This window comes from Mustela lutreola, chromosome 8, assembly GCF_030435805.1.
Source record: "Mustela lutreola isolate mMusLut2 chromosome 8, mMusLut2.pri, whole genome shotgun sequence".
NCBI classification, from domain to species: domain Eukaryota; kingdom Metazoa; phylum Chordata; class Mammalia; order Carnivora; family Mustelidae; genus Mustela; species Mustela lutreola.
This window is the reverse complement of record NC_081297.1, coordinates 62929518-62950035: the sequence shown is the minus strand read 5'-3', so window position 1 is coordinate 62950035 and position 20518 is coordinate 62929518. Positions and strand designations below refer to the sequence as shown.

At 50.0% G+C, this 20518-nt stretch overlaps 1 protein-coding gene across 1 annotated transcript; it reads left to right on the top strand.

The window, feature by feature from the left end:
- Positions 1 to 1124: 1124 nt before the first annotated feature.
- On the top strand, positions 1125 to 18850 carry LOC131838730 (keratin, type II cuticular Hb5-like). Its single transcript, XM_059185271.1, has 10 exons — positions 1125 to 1270; positions 2320 to 5132; positions 7709 to 7917; positions 9217 to 9277; positions 9883 to 9978; positions 10632 to 10796; positions 11017 to 11142; positions 14539 to 14759; positions 17279 to 17310; positions 18040 to 18850. Exons 2-10 carry the CDS (start codon positions 4710 to 4712, stop codon positions 18177 to 18179), a joined length of 1473 nt encoding a protein of 490 aa, XP_059041254.1. The 5' UTR covers positions 1125 to 1270; positions 2320 to 4709; the 3' UTR covers positions 18180 to 18850.
- The last annotated feature ends 1668 nt before the right edge of the window (positions 18851 to 20518 follow it).

Below are 20518 nucleotides of genomic sequence, written 5' to 3'. Positions count from 1 at the left end.
CACACTGGCTCGGGATCCCAAGGGGGGATGAAAAGCCAGAGTGACCATGGCTGAGTGTCGAGAGTGAGCCACTGGCTGTGCTAAGTGCTCTTGGAGACTGTCTCTGTTAATTTTCTTCACACACCCAGTCAGGTCTGGGCTCGTGTGCATCTTGATGCCTGGCTGAGGGGGGCGGTAGGGCTCCTTGCTCTTGGCCATCCTGACTTTTGTTTTGCTTATACCACATCCAACCAGTTACCAAGACCTTCTGACTCTTCGCGGTCCTTCCGTTTCTTCTCCATCCCCTCCAACGTGGTCTGAGCTCCGGCTATGTTATTTCTCATTTTGTTTCACGCCATAGCTTGCCAGCTGGATTTGCTGCCTTTTATCATGTTCTCACAATCTGTTCTTCGCCCTGCTTCTTGACTGATCCCAATGTACATCCAGCCACCTTCCTCCCACCCACCCACTCACCCCATCCATCACCATGCAGCCCCACCCACCTGCCTCTCTAAGCCAGAGGAAACTCTGCTGCTGACAGGATGGGGGGAACTCCTGGGCCCTCCTTCCTCCTCCTCCTGCTTCCTCATCACCCCGCAAGGGAGGCCCTGCCCTCCGGCCACACTCAGCCAGCTGGGTGTCCCTCCATACCTTCACAGACTCTGTTCCCTGGCTTTGGGCATCTCCACACTTGGTTCAGGGACCATTTCCTTTAAAAGGAGTATGGCATCTTTGCACATGTCTGTTACCATTCTGTGCTGTAGATGCCAGGTCTCCCACTGTGACTGGTAGGCTGTGAGCCACTGGAGGGCACGGCCGGGCTTTTGTCCAGCTTGGTGTCACCAGCACCTAGCACAATGCATGACCCTCAGGGGCTTGATAAGCAGTTACTGAACAAGTGGATGAGTGGGTGTGCTGGGCCAGGGACCCACAGACTGGGGTGGGGAATGGGTGTTCAATGGCCACCCTGCTCCCCCACCTTCTGGTCCCCAGAGCATCAGCTAGCATGGTCATGATGCCTTCACCGGACGCATGCAGGTGCTCAGGAAAGTCCTGTGGCCAAAGACAGATGCAGGGAGGGCAGCCTGGGCTGGCTGTGAGCAGGGTTCCCTCCACAGCCCTATTCTCTGTTTTCAGGGGTCTCCCCCACACTCCTGACCCTGGTGGTTTTCTGAATATTCTGGCCAGGAATTGCCAATTCTCCTTCAGGAGCTGGGCACAGCAGAAGACTCAAACCGAGATTCTTCTTTCTGGACTTTTTTTGGACACCTTCATAATGTTGGTGGTATCGGTAAGAAAAGCAAATATCCTTGAGCCAGAAGCAAAAAAGAAAAACCATTTAGTACATCCCCTGCTCTCCAGGGCCCATAACAGGAGATCCCCAGTTTTCCTTTGGTGATTCATCTAACATCCTAGAGGCTAGCACTGCATATGCCAAGCAGGATGGGGGATCACAGCAGTTATCAGAACCTTGGTCCCCTGGGTAACTGCGCAGAGGAAAGCTGTCCTACCCACTGATCTACCCCTTCCACAGTGTTCCATGAGCAGGAAATAAACTTTGGCTGTATTTGAGCCATTCAGTGATGTATGGGAAAGGGTTGGGGGGGGGGCAGTGGGATCCATCTGCCCTGGGTAGGGGCCCCAGGGGTGCATTTTTTGGTAGAAAATTTAAAAACAATAAAGCAGACTAAAAATCAGTTTGTTTTAATGGTCACCTAGCAGGAGCGATTCTAAATAATGTCAGTGATGAAGTCCTCTTCCCCATCAACTCCCCCAGCCTGCTTGGTGCCCCCACCTCACTAGAGCCATTACACTGTTTTCTTTTGAAAGCTTTTAGCATTCTTTATGATACCAGAACACAAGAACACATTTAGTAAGCCTGGAAGTTCTGCCCACCCAGAATGTGGGCCACTCTGGGAAAGGAGGTCCCTGGAGCTTGCCTTTGTGCCCTGTACCCTGGCCTCAAGATTAGTGAAATTAGGCCAGACATTTTTATTTGGGCCAAAGGTACCCAAAGCCAACCTGGATATTGGGGAGTGAGCCAGGCTTGTTGAGGGACTGCCCAACAGGGGTGCTCCAAATGGGATGCTGATGAATGAGCCTACTCCAATTCTCTATCTTGGGGAATATCCGTGGGAGGTCCCCTCAGAGAAGGCAGCAGGAACCACTCCTGAGGTGATACCATGCCTTGGTCACCAGAGAGGTTGCCGGTCCTGGGCAGTGGGAAGCCTTCTGCCATGAGTTCCCGGACGTTCTGGAATGACCCTGTGTGAAGGTGGGCTGCATAACTTCAATTCCAAAGTCACCAAAGTAGGTTTGCTTTTTATTTTCCCCGTACAGTGCTTGGGACTGGAAGTATCTCAGGCGCACCCAGGTAAGCAATAGGACACAGCGAGGAACAGGCCCCATCCCACAGGGTCCAATGGCACTCTCCCCCGCCTCTCTGTATCCCCCGAACTCACTGTACTCAGGACTCCCTCTCATTGTCTCTGCTCAAACCCCACAGGGCCTCCCTATTCAGACTGGGCCTGTTCTCACCTCTGGCCTTTGCACTGGCTCATCCTCTTACCTCATCAAAACCTTTGCTCAACATCCCCTTCTCGGGGCAGTTGACGGGGACCATCCTGTTAAAATTGGACCCCATCTTGCTCCCACTTCTCCTGAGTCCCCCTTCCTTTTTCAATTTTCTTCTTCTTCTGACATGTTTTACCATCAAATAGATAATCCACTCTCTCCCCAAGTTTATGGTCGACCTCTCCCACTGGAATGGGAGCTTAAGAAAACATCCACCTTTGTATGTTTTATTTCCTGATGTATGTCAAGTTTGTGGAACGGGTATTCAGTTAGTACTTGTTGAATGAAGAAAAAGAAACAGAGTCCAGAGTGAGGCAGGCCCTTCCAGAGCATTGGTTTTGAGGTCTAGTTTCTGTTTTGCTTCTCTTGTTCTGCCTGCCCACCATGGAGGGGCCCTCTCAGCTTCCGGCACACCCAGCTCCCCTTCCTGCTAGTTAGGGTTAGTGTGTGTGTCTGTGGCCACAAGAGTAAAAGGCTGGGGCAAGTTGGTTCTGCAGAAAATCGGTTGATGGGGTGTCTCCCCAGCCCACCCCGGGACTTGCTTCAGCCTTGCAGCTCTGTCCTCCGGGTGCAGGAACAAGGGCCTCTTCTCAGACTGGTGCTCCCTGGGCAGGTCCTGCTCCCTCTATCCATTCTTATGCTCCCCACGTAGAGTGCGATTCTGTCCTCCATGTCCTCCTGCTATGAGGTGTGTGTGTGTGCGTGGGTGCGTGAGAGAAAGAATGAGTGAGCCAGCAGAAGGACCCTCCCCATTCTCTCTCGTTCTGTGTGGCTCTTTTCTTATGCCCCCTCCCCAAGCCTCTTCTCCCAAGAGGGAGTTCTGGAAGACCATTCCTTGTTCTTGTCTTTGTACACAGAGATTCTCTGTAACGAGAGCTTCACTCCGAGGACTGGATTGCTCGAGGCTTAGGCATCATGAGAGTCGGGACTGCAGGGAGGGGCTTTCCCCCTGGGTCCCTTTTTCATCCTGCCCCTCCGGGGTGTGACATCGGGCTGAGCTGCTCTGGCTCAAAGCTTGGTTTGGCAGAGGATCTCAGGAACTGGGCGATCTCTCTCGGACTCAGTAGCTCTCCTGGCACCCCCACTTCTATTCTCTCTGCCATGTCCTGTCATCTTCCTGGCCCCACCTCAGGTCCCACCTCCTTTGTGATGCTCCACCTGCCACGAGCGGCCTCCCTCAGAAAGCCAAGAACATTCCCTTCACCTGACTGGTCGTCTTTCCTTCTTTTGCCTGGATCTTTCCTGCCTCGGTCTGGTGTCCCCAGGAGACCAGGTTCTTCAAGGGCAAGTTCTGTCCAGCTCTAGTGTGCTTGGCATCTAGATTGGGGCCTTGTTCTGGTGGGACCTAAGCACTTGCCCGTGAGTGAAGGCACCTCCTTGGGGACAGCTCCTGGGCATGGCACACAGTGGAGGGGTCAATCAGTATTTGTGGACTAGATGAAGACACTCTCCAGATACTGGCCCTTCCTTCCTGTGTCTAGTCTTTTCAACTGCAACAATGTTTCCTGCGGACCTAGTATGTGTTGGTGGCCGTGAAGGCTATGGAAGTTGATAAGGCATGCTTTCTGCACCAAGGGGCTGTACCAGCCCCAGTGACTCGACTCTGAGAATGCAGGAAATGCAGTAACAGGAAAGGCTGGAAGGGTTCACTCCACACGGGCTCACCCTGGAAAGATCAGCCAGGCATCCTCATGGCCTCATGGAGGGAAACGTGTAATCTGCTGGGAGGATGGGTCCATTGACTTTATGGGACACGGGACCCTTGGCGTCTCAGGAATGTGTATCTGCCCAAGCCCCCACTTGCCCATGGGGGATAATGACGGCAGTGGACTCACAGGGTAGGAGGGGAATTAGGGGCTGAAGAGCCATGTCTAGGCCTGTGGGGTGGAAAAGGCAGCAAGGGGCAGGTTTACTGTGACACGGGGTCTCCTCCACATGCTTATTAAAGGAAACAAGTTTCAGCTTTCCTTCTTGGTCTGCCTAGCGGGAGATTCCCACGCTTATAAATGGCATTAATAACTTTCTCCCGCCTTTTATGTTGTTGGGAGGCCTGTCATCCACCCCATAAAAGGCAGGGGCATTGACAGGTCTCTAGCGTGAGACCTGAGCGCTTCCATCCTCTCTGCCTTCCCTGCACTGCCCTGCACGGCGGAGGCATGGCGAGCCGTTCCTACCGTCTCGGCTCCGGCTCTGGGGTCAGGAACTTCAGCTCCTGTTCTGCGGTCGTGTCCAAGCCCTCAGCCCGTAGCTGTGTGGGTGTCCTGGCCTCCCTCAGGGGCAGTCCCGGGGGGCCCAGCTACAGGCGCCTGGGGGGCTTCAGCAGCCGGAGCCTGTGTGCCATGGGGTCCCCGAGGACAGCGGTGAGCTGTGGATGGCCCCTGCGCAGCGGGAGCAGCTTGGGCTACCGGGTGGGGGGCCTCTTCGGGCCCAGCCTGCCCTGCATCACCAGCGTGTCTGTCAACGAGAGCCTCCTCACGCCTCTCAACCTGGAGATCGACCCCAACGCACAGTGCGTGAAGCACGAGGAGAAGGAGCAGATCAAGAATCTTAACAACAAGTTCGCTGCCTTCATCGACAAGGTGGGTCTGTGGGCGGCGCCCTGGGGAAGTGCCATGGGAATGGGCAAGGTACTTGGAGCTCAGGGGTGAGCTGGGTTCACTCTACACCCCAGGCCTGCTACCCATCAGCAGGTGGCCTTGAGAGCATGACTGAATCGGGCTCTTGGTTTTCATTGAAGCTGCTTCCCTGCCCCAAAAGACCAGAGAGTGTGTCCGTGGCCCCATCTCTTGGATCTCAACCATCAACAGTGGTAGCCGTGAGGGGCATGTCTGCTAGGCTGGGGTCTGACCCACCTCCTGGAGGAGATGCTGCCACCTCCAGGGTGGACAGGGGAGCCAGGAAGAGGAGGAGCCAGAAGCTCATCTTCTGCTCCTTCCAATGGGGACAGGGTAGGTAGGCTGTGAGTTCCCACGACTTCTGCCCTGGGCGCCCTTCCCCACCTAATACGGACACAGATTAAAGACAGTGACTTGAAAAACTTCAGGGGAAGCCCCAGGAGGGGCTGTGGACTTGTGCTTTCCTGATAGTGCACTCTCTGAGCCCACTTTCTGGTTGGATGCCGGGCTCTGGTTTCCCCTAACTCGGTGGTGCTCCGTCTGAGAGCCTCTCTGTGGGAGGGCAGCCGCTGAAGTCCGGGGGAGGAAAGGCTTATCTTCTAGGGCTGAATGGTGTGCCTGTCTATGCCCAGGGACTTTGTAGGTGGACACACACAGGGTGATGGTGCGTGGGAGCTTTGCTCTCAGACAAATGTCACCATCAGGAATGGGCATCTCTGTAAGCAAAGGGGACCTACATCTATTCTTAACACACTGCCGGCTCTCCCCTGCCATCAGCACATCAGGCAGGGTCTTCACTTCACAAGGACGCGCACCAAGTGTGTGGGGTGGTGGGACTTGAAATCCAGCCCATGCTCTGTTCACTGGACTGTGTGCCCCAGCAGGAGGTTGCATCTGCCTGGAGCGGCCTCTTTGTCTAATTTGCTCAAAAGCATAGTGAGGGCCCTGAGCATGCATGGACATTTGCACATGGCCTTCTGGGCAGCAGCATCCCGCTGTGCAGTCTCAGTTGTAAGCAGTCCGTTTCAGTCACACTCCTTCCCCAGACTGGCTTTCCCTCCCCTGAGGTGGCTGACAGCCCCCCACCTTTTCATAATGAGCTCTGGGTATGCAAAGTGTATCGCCCAGGGTGGTTTAAGCCTGTGGAGCGGGCAAGCCAGAGACTGGGTCTGCATGGGGCAACCCAGGGCAGGTGCCTTTGGTTCATTAGGGTTTGGCTTCTTTTCCCACAATAATAGGCAGTTGAGGGGTGCTTTCTTCCAGGTTTGTGCTCCCAGAAGATTATGGCTTGGGAGCAGATCACCTAGTGTAGGGCTGGCAAGGTTATGGGGCCTGGTGGACCTGAATGAAGCCAAGCCTGAGATGCATGCCTGCTGGAGGGGGAGCCGCTGAGACCCACCTTCAGACCCACGCCCTGCACCACCTGAGCCTCTGGTCTGTTAAGGTCATGGAGATCCAGACTCTTGCCTGAAATTACTCAGTTATTAAATGTTGGCAATGAATTCAGTTTCTATAAAACAGTTTGCTGTCAGATAAAACACTTGGTCAGGGCAGAAAGGGCCTGGGGCCTCCCTGTGTGATCTTGCTGATGTACAGCTGCTGCCTCAGTTTACCGTGAAGCTCAGAGAGAAGGAGGCACAGGGACCTGGTTAGTGGCAGTCAGCCAGTGGGAAGTCTCCTAACTCCTGGTCTGGGGGCCCCCGCAGCTGGGCTCTCACACCCCAGGATCAGAGTGAGGGAGAGTATGGTAGATGCATATTTAAATGCCCTAAGAATGCCCACAAACTGAGTAGCTTAAAACAACATGAATTTATTATCTCCTGAGGCCGACATCAAGCTGTTGGCCTTAGGGGAGACCTGTTTTCAGGGACGTGCAGGCTTTTGGCAGAATTGAGTTCCTCGTGATCGTAAGACTGAGGTCCCCATTCCCTTGCTGCTTGCTGCCAGAGCTGCTTCTGTTTCTAGAGGTCACTGGCTTTCGTTGGCTCAGGCCCTTTCTCCTTCCGCCTCCAAAGCTGGTGACCGCAGTGGTAGCTGTCTCAGGTTCTGAATCTCTCGTCCACCTCCTCCTTCCGTGACCCTTTCCACTCTCTGGTTCCTTGTCCACTTTAAAAAAGGCCCATTTGGTCCCTTGAGGCCATCTGGATAATTCCAGATCTCCTGATCTTCAACGCCATACCTAAATTCCACATACATGGTCCCTTTGGCCATGTAGCATAACCTATTCCCAGGTTCCATGGATTAGGACGTGACCTTCTTTGATTTTGCGCCCCAGCCCCCATCCTGGCCTGGGGTGTTTTTGCAGATCAGATGTTACTTCACTCTGTGCAGAAAACCACCTCACACTCCTCTATGGGGAGATGGGGATGGGAACATGACTGGGGGAAGAACTGTGACCTGCGCTTCCAGGCTTTGCCAAATGATTTGGACTATGGGGGAAGGTCACAAGCTGCTGCAGGTCAGGGGCTCTCCCCAAGGGCAGTGAGGGCTCCGGGATCCTGGGCTCCCCCTGAGTCTTTTTCCTCCCCGCTGGGTTGCAGGTGCGCTTCCTGGAGCAGCAGAACAAGCTGCTGGAGACCAAGTGGCAGTTCTACCAGGACCGCAAGTGTTGTGAGAGCAACCTGGAGCCCCTGTTCGAGGGCTACATTGAGACTCTGAGGCGGGAGGCTGAGTGCATGGAGGCCGACAGCGGGAGGCTGGCCTCGGAGCTCAACCACGTGCAGGAGGTGATGGAGGGCTACAAGAAGAAGTGAGTGCAGCCTGGCCGGGGGTACTTATGGGGGTGGAGCAGGTTTTGGCCCCCCCAACTATCCTGGAGTGGAGATGGCTGAAGGTCAGGGTCATTTCAGGCAACCACTCAGATGGTTCTGTTTCCTCAGGCGACTCCATCTGGTCTCCGCTCCCGGCCCTTGTGGGCCCTGTCCTGGGGAGATCCAGAAAAAGGAATGATGAAACAGGAGGGTAGAGATCACAGGGCTGGAGGGAAGAACTTGGGAGCAGTCAGCGCTAGGATGGAAAGAAAGGAAACGTCCCTGGGGAGATAGATGTATCTTAAAGATGATCTGGCCAATGCCATTCAAGGTATCTGATGAGCTCAGATAATTCCTTTATTTACTCTGTAGATAAATCACTAGGCTCTTGTTCTGCAAGGCTCTGCAATTCAAAGGTCCATGTAAATCTTTCATTTTAACCTGACTTGTTTTGGCCATAACCTGGTTAAAATTCACTGGGTCACTGCTAATTTGCCCCTCTTTACCTGGTAGATATGGACAGAGAGAAGGGGGATTCTGACATAATCAGTCCTGGTAATACTAACTGGAAGTAACTGCAGAGGCAGGCACAACTCTGTTTGCAGGTGGCAACGTCTGCCTCCCAGTCTCTGTGAGTGTGAGGGCCGGTAATTACACAGCTCAGAGTTTATAGAAGCCCAAATTACTCTGTTATTAAAAAGTTGTGGAAAGCGTGCCGTGAGAACTCTGGTTCTCCTGCTGGCTGGGCCAGGCCAGGAATGGCCTCATGGGCAGGAGTAAGAGAATGTGCCAGCAGGTGGAGAGGGGGGTGGAAATGTCCCCCAGCAGTCTGGGCACAGTGGGGTGCTTCCAGAATGTCAAGTCCTTGGATGTTAGGGGAGGGGAAGAGAACGTTCCAGGGATCGCTTCAGGGAGCTTTATGTTTTGTACATAAAGGCTGAAAGACCCCACCCCCAGAGCATGTGTCTTCCATTCATTCCACAAATAAGTCCAGAGAAACTTCCTGCACACCAGTCAATTTAACCCAAGATGCAGAGAGATTCAATGACTTGCCTGAGTTTTGCAGCCACTTCAGTCCAAGCTTGGACCAGAAACCAGGGACTTGAGCTCCGTGTCCAGTATCTTCTTGGTGTGTTCCTTGTGACTGAAGAATAGAAGCCCAGAGAGGCCACGCCTCTTCTCGCAAAGCATGCAGCAAATGAAGGGTAGAACCAAGGAGTTTTGAAATCCTTGGGCTCTCTGGCCAGCCCAAAGCCCTCCTCCTCAGGGGCCTTTCCACCTGTGCTGTGTCTCCTTAGGTATGAAGAGGAGGTGGCTCTCAGGACCACAGCCGAGAATGAGTTTGTGGTGCTGAAGAAGGTGAGTGACTCTTCCCACATGGAGAGGAATGAAATCTTGGATGCTGGAGGCCAAGTTTGTGTCAGTCTAATGGTCATGGCCAGGCACTTGAGTCCCCTAACAGATGGAGGCCAATTAGTCAGCAATGTCCCTGTGATAGTGAAATTGATTTACAAGTGACCATGGGAACTGATCAGGGCATCTGCAGAGAGCTGGACAGCAGCACCATGAGGTCTCAGGCATGAGAACCAGCTGCTTAGGTGGCGCCTGACCTGGGTGCCAAGGATGACTTGCTTGGGCATGTACTCAAGGCTCTGTGGCCACCACATGGTCATGCTCCATCGGCCAGTCTGGCTCAGTGGTAGCAGTCTAACATTTTGGGCTGTGATTCTAAGCTACCCACTTCAGGAAGATTTCCAGTCCTAGAGGAATCAGAAAAAGTCTGTAAGGGGTCAGATTTCTCTCCACTCTTTATTCCTAGTTGGTTCCACGGATGTTCCTGTGGTGGGAGAAGAGTGGGTCATAACATGGCCTCGGGGCCCCCGATAGAGTACTGATGTCCAGTGGCATGTTCCTCCAGTGCTGATGTCCTCCATGTTCCCTCCTTTCCCGTGTGTGTCCACCAGGACATAGACTGTGCCTACCTGCGCAAGGCTGACCTGGAGGCCAACGTGGAGGCGCTGAGAGAGGAGATGGGTTTCTTGCAGGCCCTCTATGAGGAGGTGAGTTTCTTCCCATCTCCAGAAGAGCAAGTGAGGGAGGAGAGGGTGGAGGGCTTTTTGGGTTGTGGCTTGTCTTGGCCCTTTGGCTCTAGAGAGGGTTGTTCGTCCCTAACTCTTTTAGGGCCTAACCACCCTCTCCTTCTGTGACCAGAGATTTCTCTTGCTCAGGCCTCCTTGAAAAATGGAAATGGATGATGTCCTTCCTTTAAAATGATTCAAAAGACTATATTTCGTTGCCTGTCTACACAGTATAACATGAAGTAGAGATTTGAGAATATAGGTATAGGTATATAGAGATAATAATATCTTACTAATTCAGGTAGTATGAAAACTTAATTAGAAAACCCATTATCTGGTTGATTACATTTATACAGATAACTAGAGCTGATATGGATAGTTGGGGTCCCAGGTGGAAAAACCCCCTTTGTCTCTATCCCTAGAAATTAGCCTCGGTTGATCCAGGCTTTAATGGAATCTCACCTTGCTCTTTGCCTTGAGGCCATGGTCCAGATTCCAGCCCTCTTCTCTTAAAATCCCCTCTGAAATTCTCCAGTTTACTTCCTGAAGCTTCAGATGGGGACTGTTTTTTACCTCCAGAGATGGGAATTGAAGGGGGATTTGGAGCTGAGGACACTGGTTGCTATCTCCCACAGGAAATCTACCTTCTTCAGTCACAAATCTCGGACACCTCGGTGGTGGTCAAGATGGACAACAGCCGGGAGCTCAACATGGACTCAGTTGTGGCCGAGATCAAGGCTCAGTATGACGATGTTGCCAGCCGCAGCCGGGCCGAGGCTGAGTCCTGGTACCAAACCAAGGTGATCCGGAGGGCCAGGCTGCCCATTGGGCAAGGATCATAGCTGGAACCCAGAGATTCCTGGGACAGGTGCCCATGCACTGAGAGGGGCCACAGCACAAACCCAAGCAGAGCAGGGGTGGGAGGTGGGACCGTGGAAGAACAGAGGGTTCTTCCCAGCATCCTCTCCCACAATGTTGCAACCATTGGCTGTTTCTCAGTATTGGTCCCCCAACCCACAGTGTGAGGAGATGAAAGCCACCGTGAGCCAGCAGGGCGAGAACCTCCGCAGAACCAAGGATGAGCTCAACGAGCTGAACCGCCTGATGCAGAGGCTCACAGCGGAGGTGGAGAATGCCAAGCAGCAGGTCAGGGGGCGCTGAGACCTCACCCAGTTTACCTGCTGCTTCTGATCTGCTCTATGCTTCCCTCCTACCTGGACGGGCTGCTGCTCTTTTTGGAGAGGCTTATAGTTTAACCACCTGCCTCTGAAGTTTGCACAAAACATTTTAGGGGGAGGGTTGGTCTATCTTCTCTGAATTCTGCTCTTATTTCCCTTCTTATCCCTTTACCATTTCTCTCCTTTAAACATAGACAGCGTGGTCTAGGGCAGGTTGTGTCCTGCTGTCTCTCCCCCTGCCTCTCTGGATGGACTTGAGGTGCACAGACCCGAACTGATGTAATGCCACTCTGTTCAAAGTGCCATTCACTACCACCATCTGTGCATCTTTGCAACTGAGCATGGTTTTTCCTTCATCTTCATTCCATTCTCATGCAGCTAATATACATCCCTCTTGCACACATATATTTACATACATAGATACATATGCATCCTTCAAAATAAACTCATATAGATTTCTTAGTGTTTTAAATTTACATCGTGACATTATGCCATTAATCTATCTGATTCTTCCTGTTGCCAGTTCAAAGTCATTGACATCCATTCATGTTGCTCTAAATGATCTGTTTTATCTTTTCTGTGCATTGAAGGCATTAATATTCATAAACCAGAGTTTCCTGTTCATTCCCCTATGGATGTCCACTTTGTTGGCCTCCAAGTCTTTGCTATGCCACCAGTTGTATCATGAGCATTTTTCCTGTTTTTATACATGTGTGCATGCTTCCATATACATCTCCATGAGAGATGTCTTGAAGGCATAAAGCAAGAAATGGAATTGTTGAGTTGTAGGATATTCACTGAATTACTTCCCATAAGAGCACTCAGAGCTCTGTGCTCACATACAGTCCCACCGTAGGCAGGCGGCAGCTTCAGCTCAAACTCGCTATGATCAGACCCCAATTCTTGTGGATCTAATAGGTGTAAACTAGTAACAAGTTGTTTTTTTAATTTTCATTTCTCTGGTTAACTAGTGATGTCGAACGTCTCCTTCTAGGCTTACATACTCATTTGCTTTTCCCATTCTAAGAACTGCCTAGTCCTATTATCTGCTCATTTTTGTATTGTGATTCCTGTCTTTTTTCTTGACAGTTTGCAGCAGTTCCTTGTCCACTATGTCTAGGTGGTAACCCTTTGTCAGTTCTGCCTGTTGCAGCTCAGCTCCTCTCAGACTGCCCCTTGTTTGTTTGCTTTCCTGAAAGGAAGTCTTTAACCCGGATGTGACCACACCCTTCAGCTCTTCCCTTAATGGTTTATACCTATGAAAGTTTGAGGTCATAGAGGTATTCTCTTGCATTCTTGTCTTCGACTAGTTTTATAGTTTTACCTCTCACATTTAGGTCTTTCACCTGTCAGAACTTTATTTTTTGTATATGCAAGGAGTAAGACTTGGGTTAATTTGTTTCTATGGGTAGTAAGAGAATGGATCATGTAATCTGTTCCTTACCGACTGGTTTGTGATACTACCTCTGTCCCAGCCCTGAGTTTTTCACATATCTGTGGCGCAATTTCTGTCCTCTCCCTTCTGTGTCGTGGTTCTTAAACACTGTGTAAGATGTATCACGATTAATTTATTGCTATTTATAGCTGAGGTGATAAAATATAAGAATGGTCCTGGAAGTGAAATTAGAGAAGATTGGAAGTTATCCTCGCTTGCATGCTAATATGCTTTTAAAGAATATTTATTTCATTGTGGCAAGAACAATTCATATGAGATCTACCCTCCTAGTGGGTCTTTAGGTGTACAATATATGATTGTGGACAGTGTGGTACAGCGGATCTCTAGAATTCATTCATCCTGCTTAACTGAGACTTTGTGGCCATTGATTAGTAACTCCGTATTTTCCCTCCTTCCAGTCCTTGGCAGCCATTATCCCACTGCTTGAGTCTATAAATTTGACTTTTTAATTTTAATTTAAATTTTAAAAAATTTTACTATTTTAGCTACTCCCTAAAGTGGAATCAGGCAGTTTGTCTTCCTGTATCTGCCTTACTAGACTCAGCATAATGTATTCAAGGTTCATCCATGTTGTGGTATAATGCAGAATTTTTTCCTTTTTTTAAATAAAAGGCTGAGGGGCGCCTGGGTGGCTCAGTGGATTAAGCCACTGCCTTCGGCTCAGGTCATGATCTCAGGGTCCTGGGATCGAGCCCCGCATCAGGCTCTCTGCTCAGCAGGGAGCCTGCTTCCCTCTCTCTCTCTGCCTGCCTCTCTGCCTACTTGTGATCTCTCTCTGTCAGATAAATAAATAAAATCTTAAAAAAAAAAAAGTTTAAATAAAAGGCCGAATAGCATTCCACTGTATGTTTATACCACGTTTTCTTTATGTTCATCTGTAGATGGACACTTAAGTTGTTCCCATGTCTTGGCTTTGGTGAATTGTGCTGCAATGAACATGGGAATGTTAATATTTCTTCAAGATCCTGATTTTAGTAATTTTGGATAAATACTCAGAAGTGGGATTGCTGGATCATAGGGAAGTTCTATTTCTAATTTGTTGAGGAACCTCCACACTGTTTTCCATAGTGGCTGCACTCTTTTGCATCCCCACCAACAGTTTGTGAGAGGTTCAGTTTCTCCACATCCTCAATAACACTGACCTTGTATTTTGTTAATAGCCCACCAGGCAGGTGTGAGATGATTCTCATGGTGGTGTTGATTTGCCGTTCCTTGAAAAGGATGTTGTTGAGCAGTTTCTTCTGTACCTGCAAGACATTTATATGTCTTCTTCAGAGAAATGTCTCTTTAAGTTCTTAGCCCATTTTGAAAATCCAATTATTAGGGTTGTTTTTGTTTTTGCTTTTACTATTGAGCTGTGGGAGTACCTTCTGTTTTAAGTGGGGCAGAAGGGAGGAGCTGCAGTTAGTACGGTGGGTGGCTAGAGGGGGACTTCTTCTAGCATGCTGATCTCAGTGGGTCAGAGAATGGCCTATGAAAACCTGGGCTTGACACTAATTACTCGGGTAGCTTAGGGCAAGTCACAGCTTCTCTGAGTCTTAGTTTCTTCATCTGCATAATGGGAATAACCATGCCTGTACTGACAAGCTCACAGAGTAACTGTAGGCGGGTAAGGTAGATCTGTGAAAGTACCTTGTAAACTAACAACGGTAAACAGATGTCAGATAGTATCACCACTTATTACCAGCCCTGTTCCATTGCTCCCTAACGGCTCACCGGGGACTTGAATTTTACAATAAAGTGGTACAAAAATGGAGCAAGAAAGCCCCAAAGTGCCATTATTTTCCTGCCTCATTAATTTGCAAGTTGACCATTTTGAATGGGGTTGACTGAGGCCATGGGGGACCCACCAGGATTCCCACAGCCTGCAACCCCTTCTAAACCCTTCCCTCCTCTCCTCCCTGACAGCGCTGCAAGCTCGAGGGCTCTGTGGTGGAGGCAGAGCAGCAGGGCGAGGCGGCCCTCAGGGATGCCAAGTGCAAGCTGGTAGGGCTGGAGGAGGCCCTGCAGAAGGCCAAGCAGGACATGGCCTGCCTGCTCAAGGAGTACCAGGAAGTGATGAACTCCAAGCTGGGCCTGGACGTGGAGATCGCCACTTACCGCAAGCTGCTGGAGGGCGAGGAGAGCCGGTGAGGATGGGGCTCAGGGTCACTTCTCATCCCCACTGAGGGCTTGAAGACTGCTTTGCTCAACTATAATCCTCCAAGCAGAGAGCATTCAAACAGGAAAGACTCAAGTAAGACTCTAGAAATCATGGAGTCCAGCCAATTCTCCATTTTCATTTGGGGAAACTAAGGTCTAGAGAGGGGAAGGAACTTGTTCAAGGTCACAGCTAGGTAGTGTCTTTGCTTACACTGATCTCCAGCTGGTTAGCGTTCCAGTGATCTTTGCCCTCTTACACTTCCCTCTGGCTGCACATCAAGCTTGTACCAAGACAACTGCTTTATCCCACTGGCTGAAAGGATGTTTCTGCAATCGCATCTCAGTGGATTGCAAAAGCTGGAATCATTCCAATGGTTTGTTAAAGGTCATTTGATTTGGGGTACACAGACAAGGAGCCCTGTAGTCCCATGTTCAGGACCAATAAATGGAAATGAGCAGCTCGGTGTCCTTACTTAGCAGGGGAAGACAGGGTTGGACATATATCCATCCTCCAGGTGACCAGGGTTAGTGTCCAGGGGAGGCTGTTGGAGGCTTCTCAGAAGAGGAGGTAGAAGAGCTGAGGGGGTGGGAAAGGGACAGGAGACATCAAGCTGTGCTGACAGTTTGAGCCAAGAATGGGGGCACCGAAGTAAATAAGGGAGGAGCAATGTGGATTTGCACCCGGGGTAGTGATGGGGCCCCTAGCCTAGAAGTGGCCACATCATTACGACCTCCTACTTGGGTCCCATCACTGGGAAGCAGGCTAGACTGGGGAAGTAGAATATAAAGGTTAAGATCACAGGCTGGGAGACAAACCACTTGGGTTCAAACCCCAGCTCTACCCCTTACTAGCTCTGAACACCTATGCTTCAGGTTCCTAATCTATAAAACAGATAATCATAAAACCCATCACTTTAAGCTGTTGGAATAAATGAGTTAATGTGCATAGTAAGCACAAGTAGGAGCAGGTTACAATCAGAATAAGAATCTGTCTCTCCAGGTGGCCATGCAGGGCTGGACCACGGAGAGGTTCCTTATTAACCAGGTTAGTTTTAGAAATCTGACGTGTGTGACACCCAAGGCAGCTGGCACGCTGTTGGATTTGTGCCATGCTTGATCAAAGCAGGTCGATTTTTCTGTCCATGTCCTCAGCCCACCAGAGTCTGCCTCCTCCTTTGTACACTTATGCCCTCAACCCACTCATCTACATTCAGTGAAGCACTGGGCATTTGCGCAGTGAAACTTACTTTTATTGTAATCATCATCATTGTTAGTGTATTAATAACCCCACCATATAACTAATGAGGCACTGTCTCCAACACATGAGATTTTAAAAGACGGTTTAGTGTGTGGCATCTTGCCTATTGTGGCCATTGACCTTTTAGCAATCTTCTCTTCTTGGCATTTAACAAGTTTAATTGGACTACACCAGTAATTCTCATTGCAGAAAACAAGAAAATAAAAGCAACCATCATCACTCAACTTGGAGACAGCTGCTGCTAGCAATGTGGTCCCACAGGCAGTATGATGGGTAGAATCTTCTGGAAGGGCACAGTTCCAAGGCTGTGGTAGAGTCAGAGTCATGTGGCTGGAAAGTGAGCCCAAAGCATAGATATCTATAAGTACTCCACGTCGGGCAGAAGGGCTCAGACTAGAGCTTTACTGGAGGGTCAGGTTTGAGGCTGGGGATTAACAAAGAGGACGACATAGAGCAGAAAGTGCAGGTGGCCCTGAGGGAGAAGGGGGCCCACTGCATTGATGTAAGTGTCCCACCATCAACGAGATGTTTCTAATGTTAATAGCAAACACAGTGGATTTACTGGGTACCAGGCTCTATTTGTAGGTGCTTGGCAATATAGAGCTTACCACAATCCTGGGAAGTGGGTATGATCATCTCTATTTCAGAAATGAGGAGGAGACTGAGGCACAGAAAGCCTGGGTGACTTGTCCTAGGTCACCCAGCTAGTAAGTGGCTCAGCCAGATTTGTGCCCAAGAGTCCAGGGTCTTAACCACCATACCCTCCTGCCTCCCTCTGCATTTATAAAGTCAGGTGGATATTTGGGGTAGCATGTAAACTCATGGGGTGAAAATGGATCTATTAGAAGAGAGGCAAGCTTTTTGGTACCTAGAGGTGGCCAGTTAGGTAGTGGTTGTTCCCATCTCTTACTTGGCCATGTTGGAATTTCCAGCCAGGGGACAAGGAGGATAACACTCACTGTAACCCATGTCCCCCTTTCATTATACCACCTTCCCATGGGCAAAAACCAAACAAGGCATAAAGTGGCCTTTTAGATCCTGCAACCTAACATTTCCCTGTCCTTTCGGGATCTCTGGGAGCAGGGACATTACTGATGCTCTCTGCAGTGGGTAGGAAGCATGCCCCCAGCCCTTCAGCTCTGGTCCCCTTGCTCAGGATGGAGCAGAATAGACCCAATTGAGAAGGAGCAGGGAACTCCCTTCTAAATGTTCACTCACTCTCTCTCTCTTTCTCTCTCTCCCCTGCAGCTTGTGTGAAGGCGTGGGCTCTGTCAATATCTGTAAGTTGGGTGTCTGTCACAGGCATTGTTCTTTTGGGTGTTAATATTGGGTTGCATCTAATGGGTGATTGAACCTCTGTCTGTGGGGCACTGGGTGGGGGATAAGGGGGCTGAGGTTTCTGGGATCTGGACAAAGGGATGGTCGAGAATACTTGGCCCCTATGCGTGCGGATCCATCTGGAACATACGTGAAACCTGAGCTAATGATGGTGACAAGTTCTGCCCCACTAATTGGTTCTGCAAAAATAGCCCAAGTTTTTCAGTTACACACAGAATGTTCCTCAAATGGCACAAGGTTTTGATAAGAAACATGAGATATTTATTCTGATCATTTGGGGCCACTGCAGGCAACTCTTAAGTCTTTACCTTTAATAATCCAATGTGTATGCTGTTCCTGGGCTAGGTGTCTGTTCTTCTCATCTTTGCAGCAACCATATTTCTAGATGATTCCTCCACTGTGACCATCAGTTTTTGCTCAAAGACTCTATAAACACATCTCAACATTAGTCTGGTTTAAGTAGAGTTAGGTGTCCTGTTGGCTAAACACACTCCTTCCAAAAGCAGATTTGCCCAGAGGCAAATCCAGGGTTTGGATTTGCCTGGAGTTGTAAAGATTAATGTTGCTGGTCCCTCTGAATGTGAGGAAAGTAAACCATTGGTTCCAAGAAATTCTGGGTCATGTCATGTTGGGGATGGAAGAGAATTCTGATTCAGTGTCTCCTTCCACAGGTGTGAGCCGTTCCCAGGGCGGCATGGTCTGTGGGGACCTCAGTGCCACTGTCCCTCGTGGTCCCACCAGCAGTGCCCTCCTCTGTTCCCCTTCTGTAGTGGGGACCTGTTCCAGTGTCAGATCGGTGCGGTTTGCATAACAGGCGTAGGTCTGTTGGGCGCAGGGGTGGGGACAGGAGGGAAAATCTTTGCTCTCTCAGATCCTAGTGTCAGTGTAGGAGTTTCCCCTGGCTGCAAACCCAGACTAACTCTCCAGTTTCCTCCTTACTGCGGTTATGACTTACCCTTCAAGGGCAAACCCTGGGGATGGCAGGACTGCCACCTCCTTTGAGTGTCTCTTGCCGGTGGTCCAGCTTTTTGATAGAAGCTGCTCAGCCACTTTCTTCCCCAACTAGCTTCAGGTTAGCAGACATTTACTAAACACTGACCATGTGCCAGGCCCTCTGGGAAAGGACCTGGGTTAGGGAATGGGGATGGGTGGGCAACCTCTGCTTTGCCCTCAGATATGGGGTGGGGGGATGTCACCTCAGCACTTGAGGGCGCAGTGGGGAAATGGACCAGGGGTCCAGGAGGCCCCTCACTGATCTGAGAGACTGTGCATTCCCCAAGTGTCCCTAGGTCTTCATATGTCCAGATAGAAAGGTTGACTGAAGCTCATGGTTGAGGTGCTTATGGTGGGTGGTTGGGTTTTGTTTTTTTGTTTGTTTGTTGTTTTTGTTTTTGTTTTATTTTGTTTTGTTTTGCATTTGGATAATTCCTGTTATGGCTCCTTTTCTCTTTGGGTGTGTGTGATTAAATATTGATGACAAAAGTTTTCTCTTAGTAAACAAATGAATGCCTGCCTCCTCTGTGGTTTTCCCCAGCCCCCAGCCCCCACCCTTCCCCAAGCCCTGACCGTCTCAATACTTCTGCAAGTGTGGTTCCACGGACCACCACCAAATCAGGGTCCCCAAGGGTGGGAGGTGGAGGGGACTTCTTAAATAGGTAGATCCTGGACTCCATCCAGAACTGCTGAAGCAGAAGTTCCAGGGATGAGCCCAGGAATCTGAGTTTAAACACGCTCCCGTGTGATTCCTAGAGGAACTAAAGCTGAGAACCATTGGCTTATGTGGGCAGGGGGAATAGAGGGTCAGGTAATTCTGACCGTGGAACTGACTTCCTCTCTGACTCTCACAGGATCAGGTTCATCTCTTTGCATTTCTCTTTTGACTTTGCCAAAAGGTCAGAGCCAGTCTGGGCCCCCCACACCTTGGGTGGGATGGAGGCGAAGGTAGAAGAGGGTAAGGGACAGGAACCTGTATCCACAAGCACCTGCTAAGTGTCAGGGACACTGTGTGTGTATTTCACTCTTTGTTCACAGCAGTGACAGTATTATCTTCATTTTATAGATAAGGAAGTCCGGGCCCACAGAAGTTAAGTACCTTTACTGAGGTCACACAGCTAATCCAGCATTCCAACTGAGGTTTAGGGAATGCCAAAGTTCACATACTTTCCACTGTTTTACCCCAATTGTTCCTTCAGACTAAACATCCTGGCTCATCAGACTGTCTCTGGAGGAGGGGTTCTATCTGACCCTGCGTGCTAGTCAGACGCTTCAGAATAAGACATGGAAGATGACACAAAGGGACCTTCTCGAACTATTGTAGAAACAACTCCCATAGTCTCAGCTCTCTAAGAATCTTGGACAGATCTTCTTATGGGACAGGTAATAGAGGCCAATTATGCGTGACCCCAGAAGTAAAACACAGACTTCTGGTTGGAGGACATTTTCCCTGACGGTCTGGACAGGGCAATTGATTGGGGAACTCTGCCTCTGCCCTATTCCTGAACTGATATTCCCCAAGAAGTCCCACCTGGGGAAATATGTTTGGAGTCCCCTCTGAGGCAAGCGGTGTCCCCTGCTGAGGTGGAGATAGGGGTTTCTGATGGGACAAGTTCCTTTCATTTGATTTATAGGAAGAACTCCACTTCTTCCACTTTATTTGCTATTTTTTTTTTTTTTTTTGGATTAAAAAAAAGATTCAAAAACAACCTAAATGTGTGGAAGCTATTTTGTCATGAGAATAGCATATTTGATCTCAAGGCATAAGAAAAACTATGAGCAGTTCTTTGGGCAATGCAGTCCTTCTGATGCTTTCAGAATGTGCTGTGCTGGGGATATTATTCCCCTGTGACTGTGGGAGGACCAAGATCTTTCTTAGTATATTATTCCCCTATACTTACTTAGTATATTACTCCCCTAGTCTCTGCCTCCTGGCCTTGGAGGGTCCCACAGGAGTTGCATGCTGGGCACACCACAGTCTGGATCCCAGTTTGAGTGGAGGTAAAACCAAGTCGAAGGGCCACTGGATCTGCTCTGAGGAGGGAAGGGAGACCCACTGGGCACCTGCTGCCCTACGGCAGAACAGGGGATGAAATGGGGGAGGGTCTGCCTTTCCTTTCTGATGGTGGTGTCGGAGGGTGTGGAGATACATTTTGG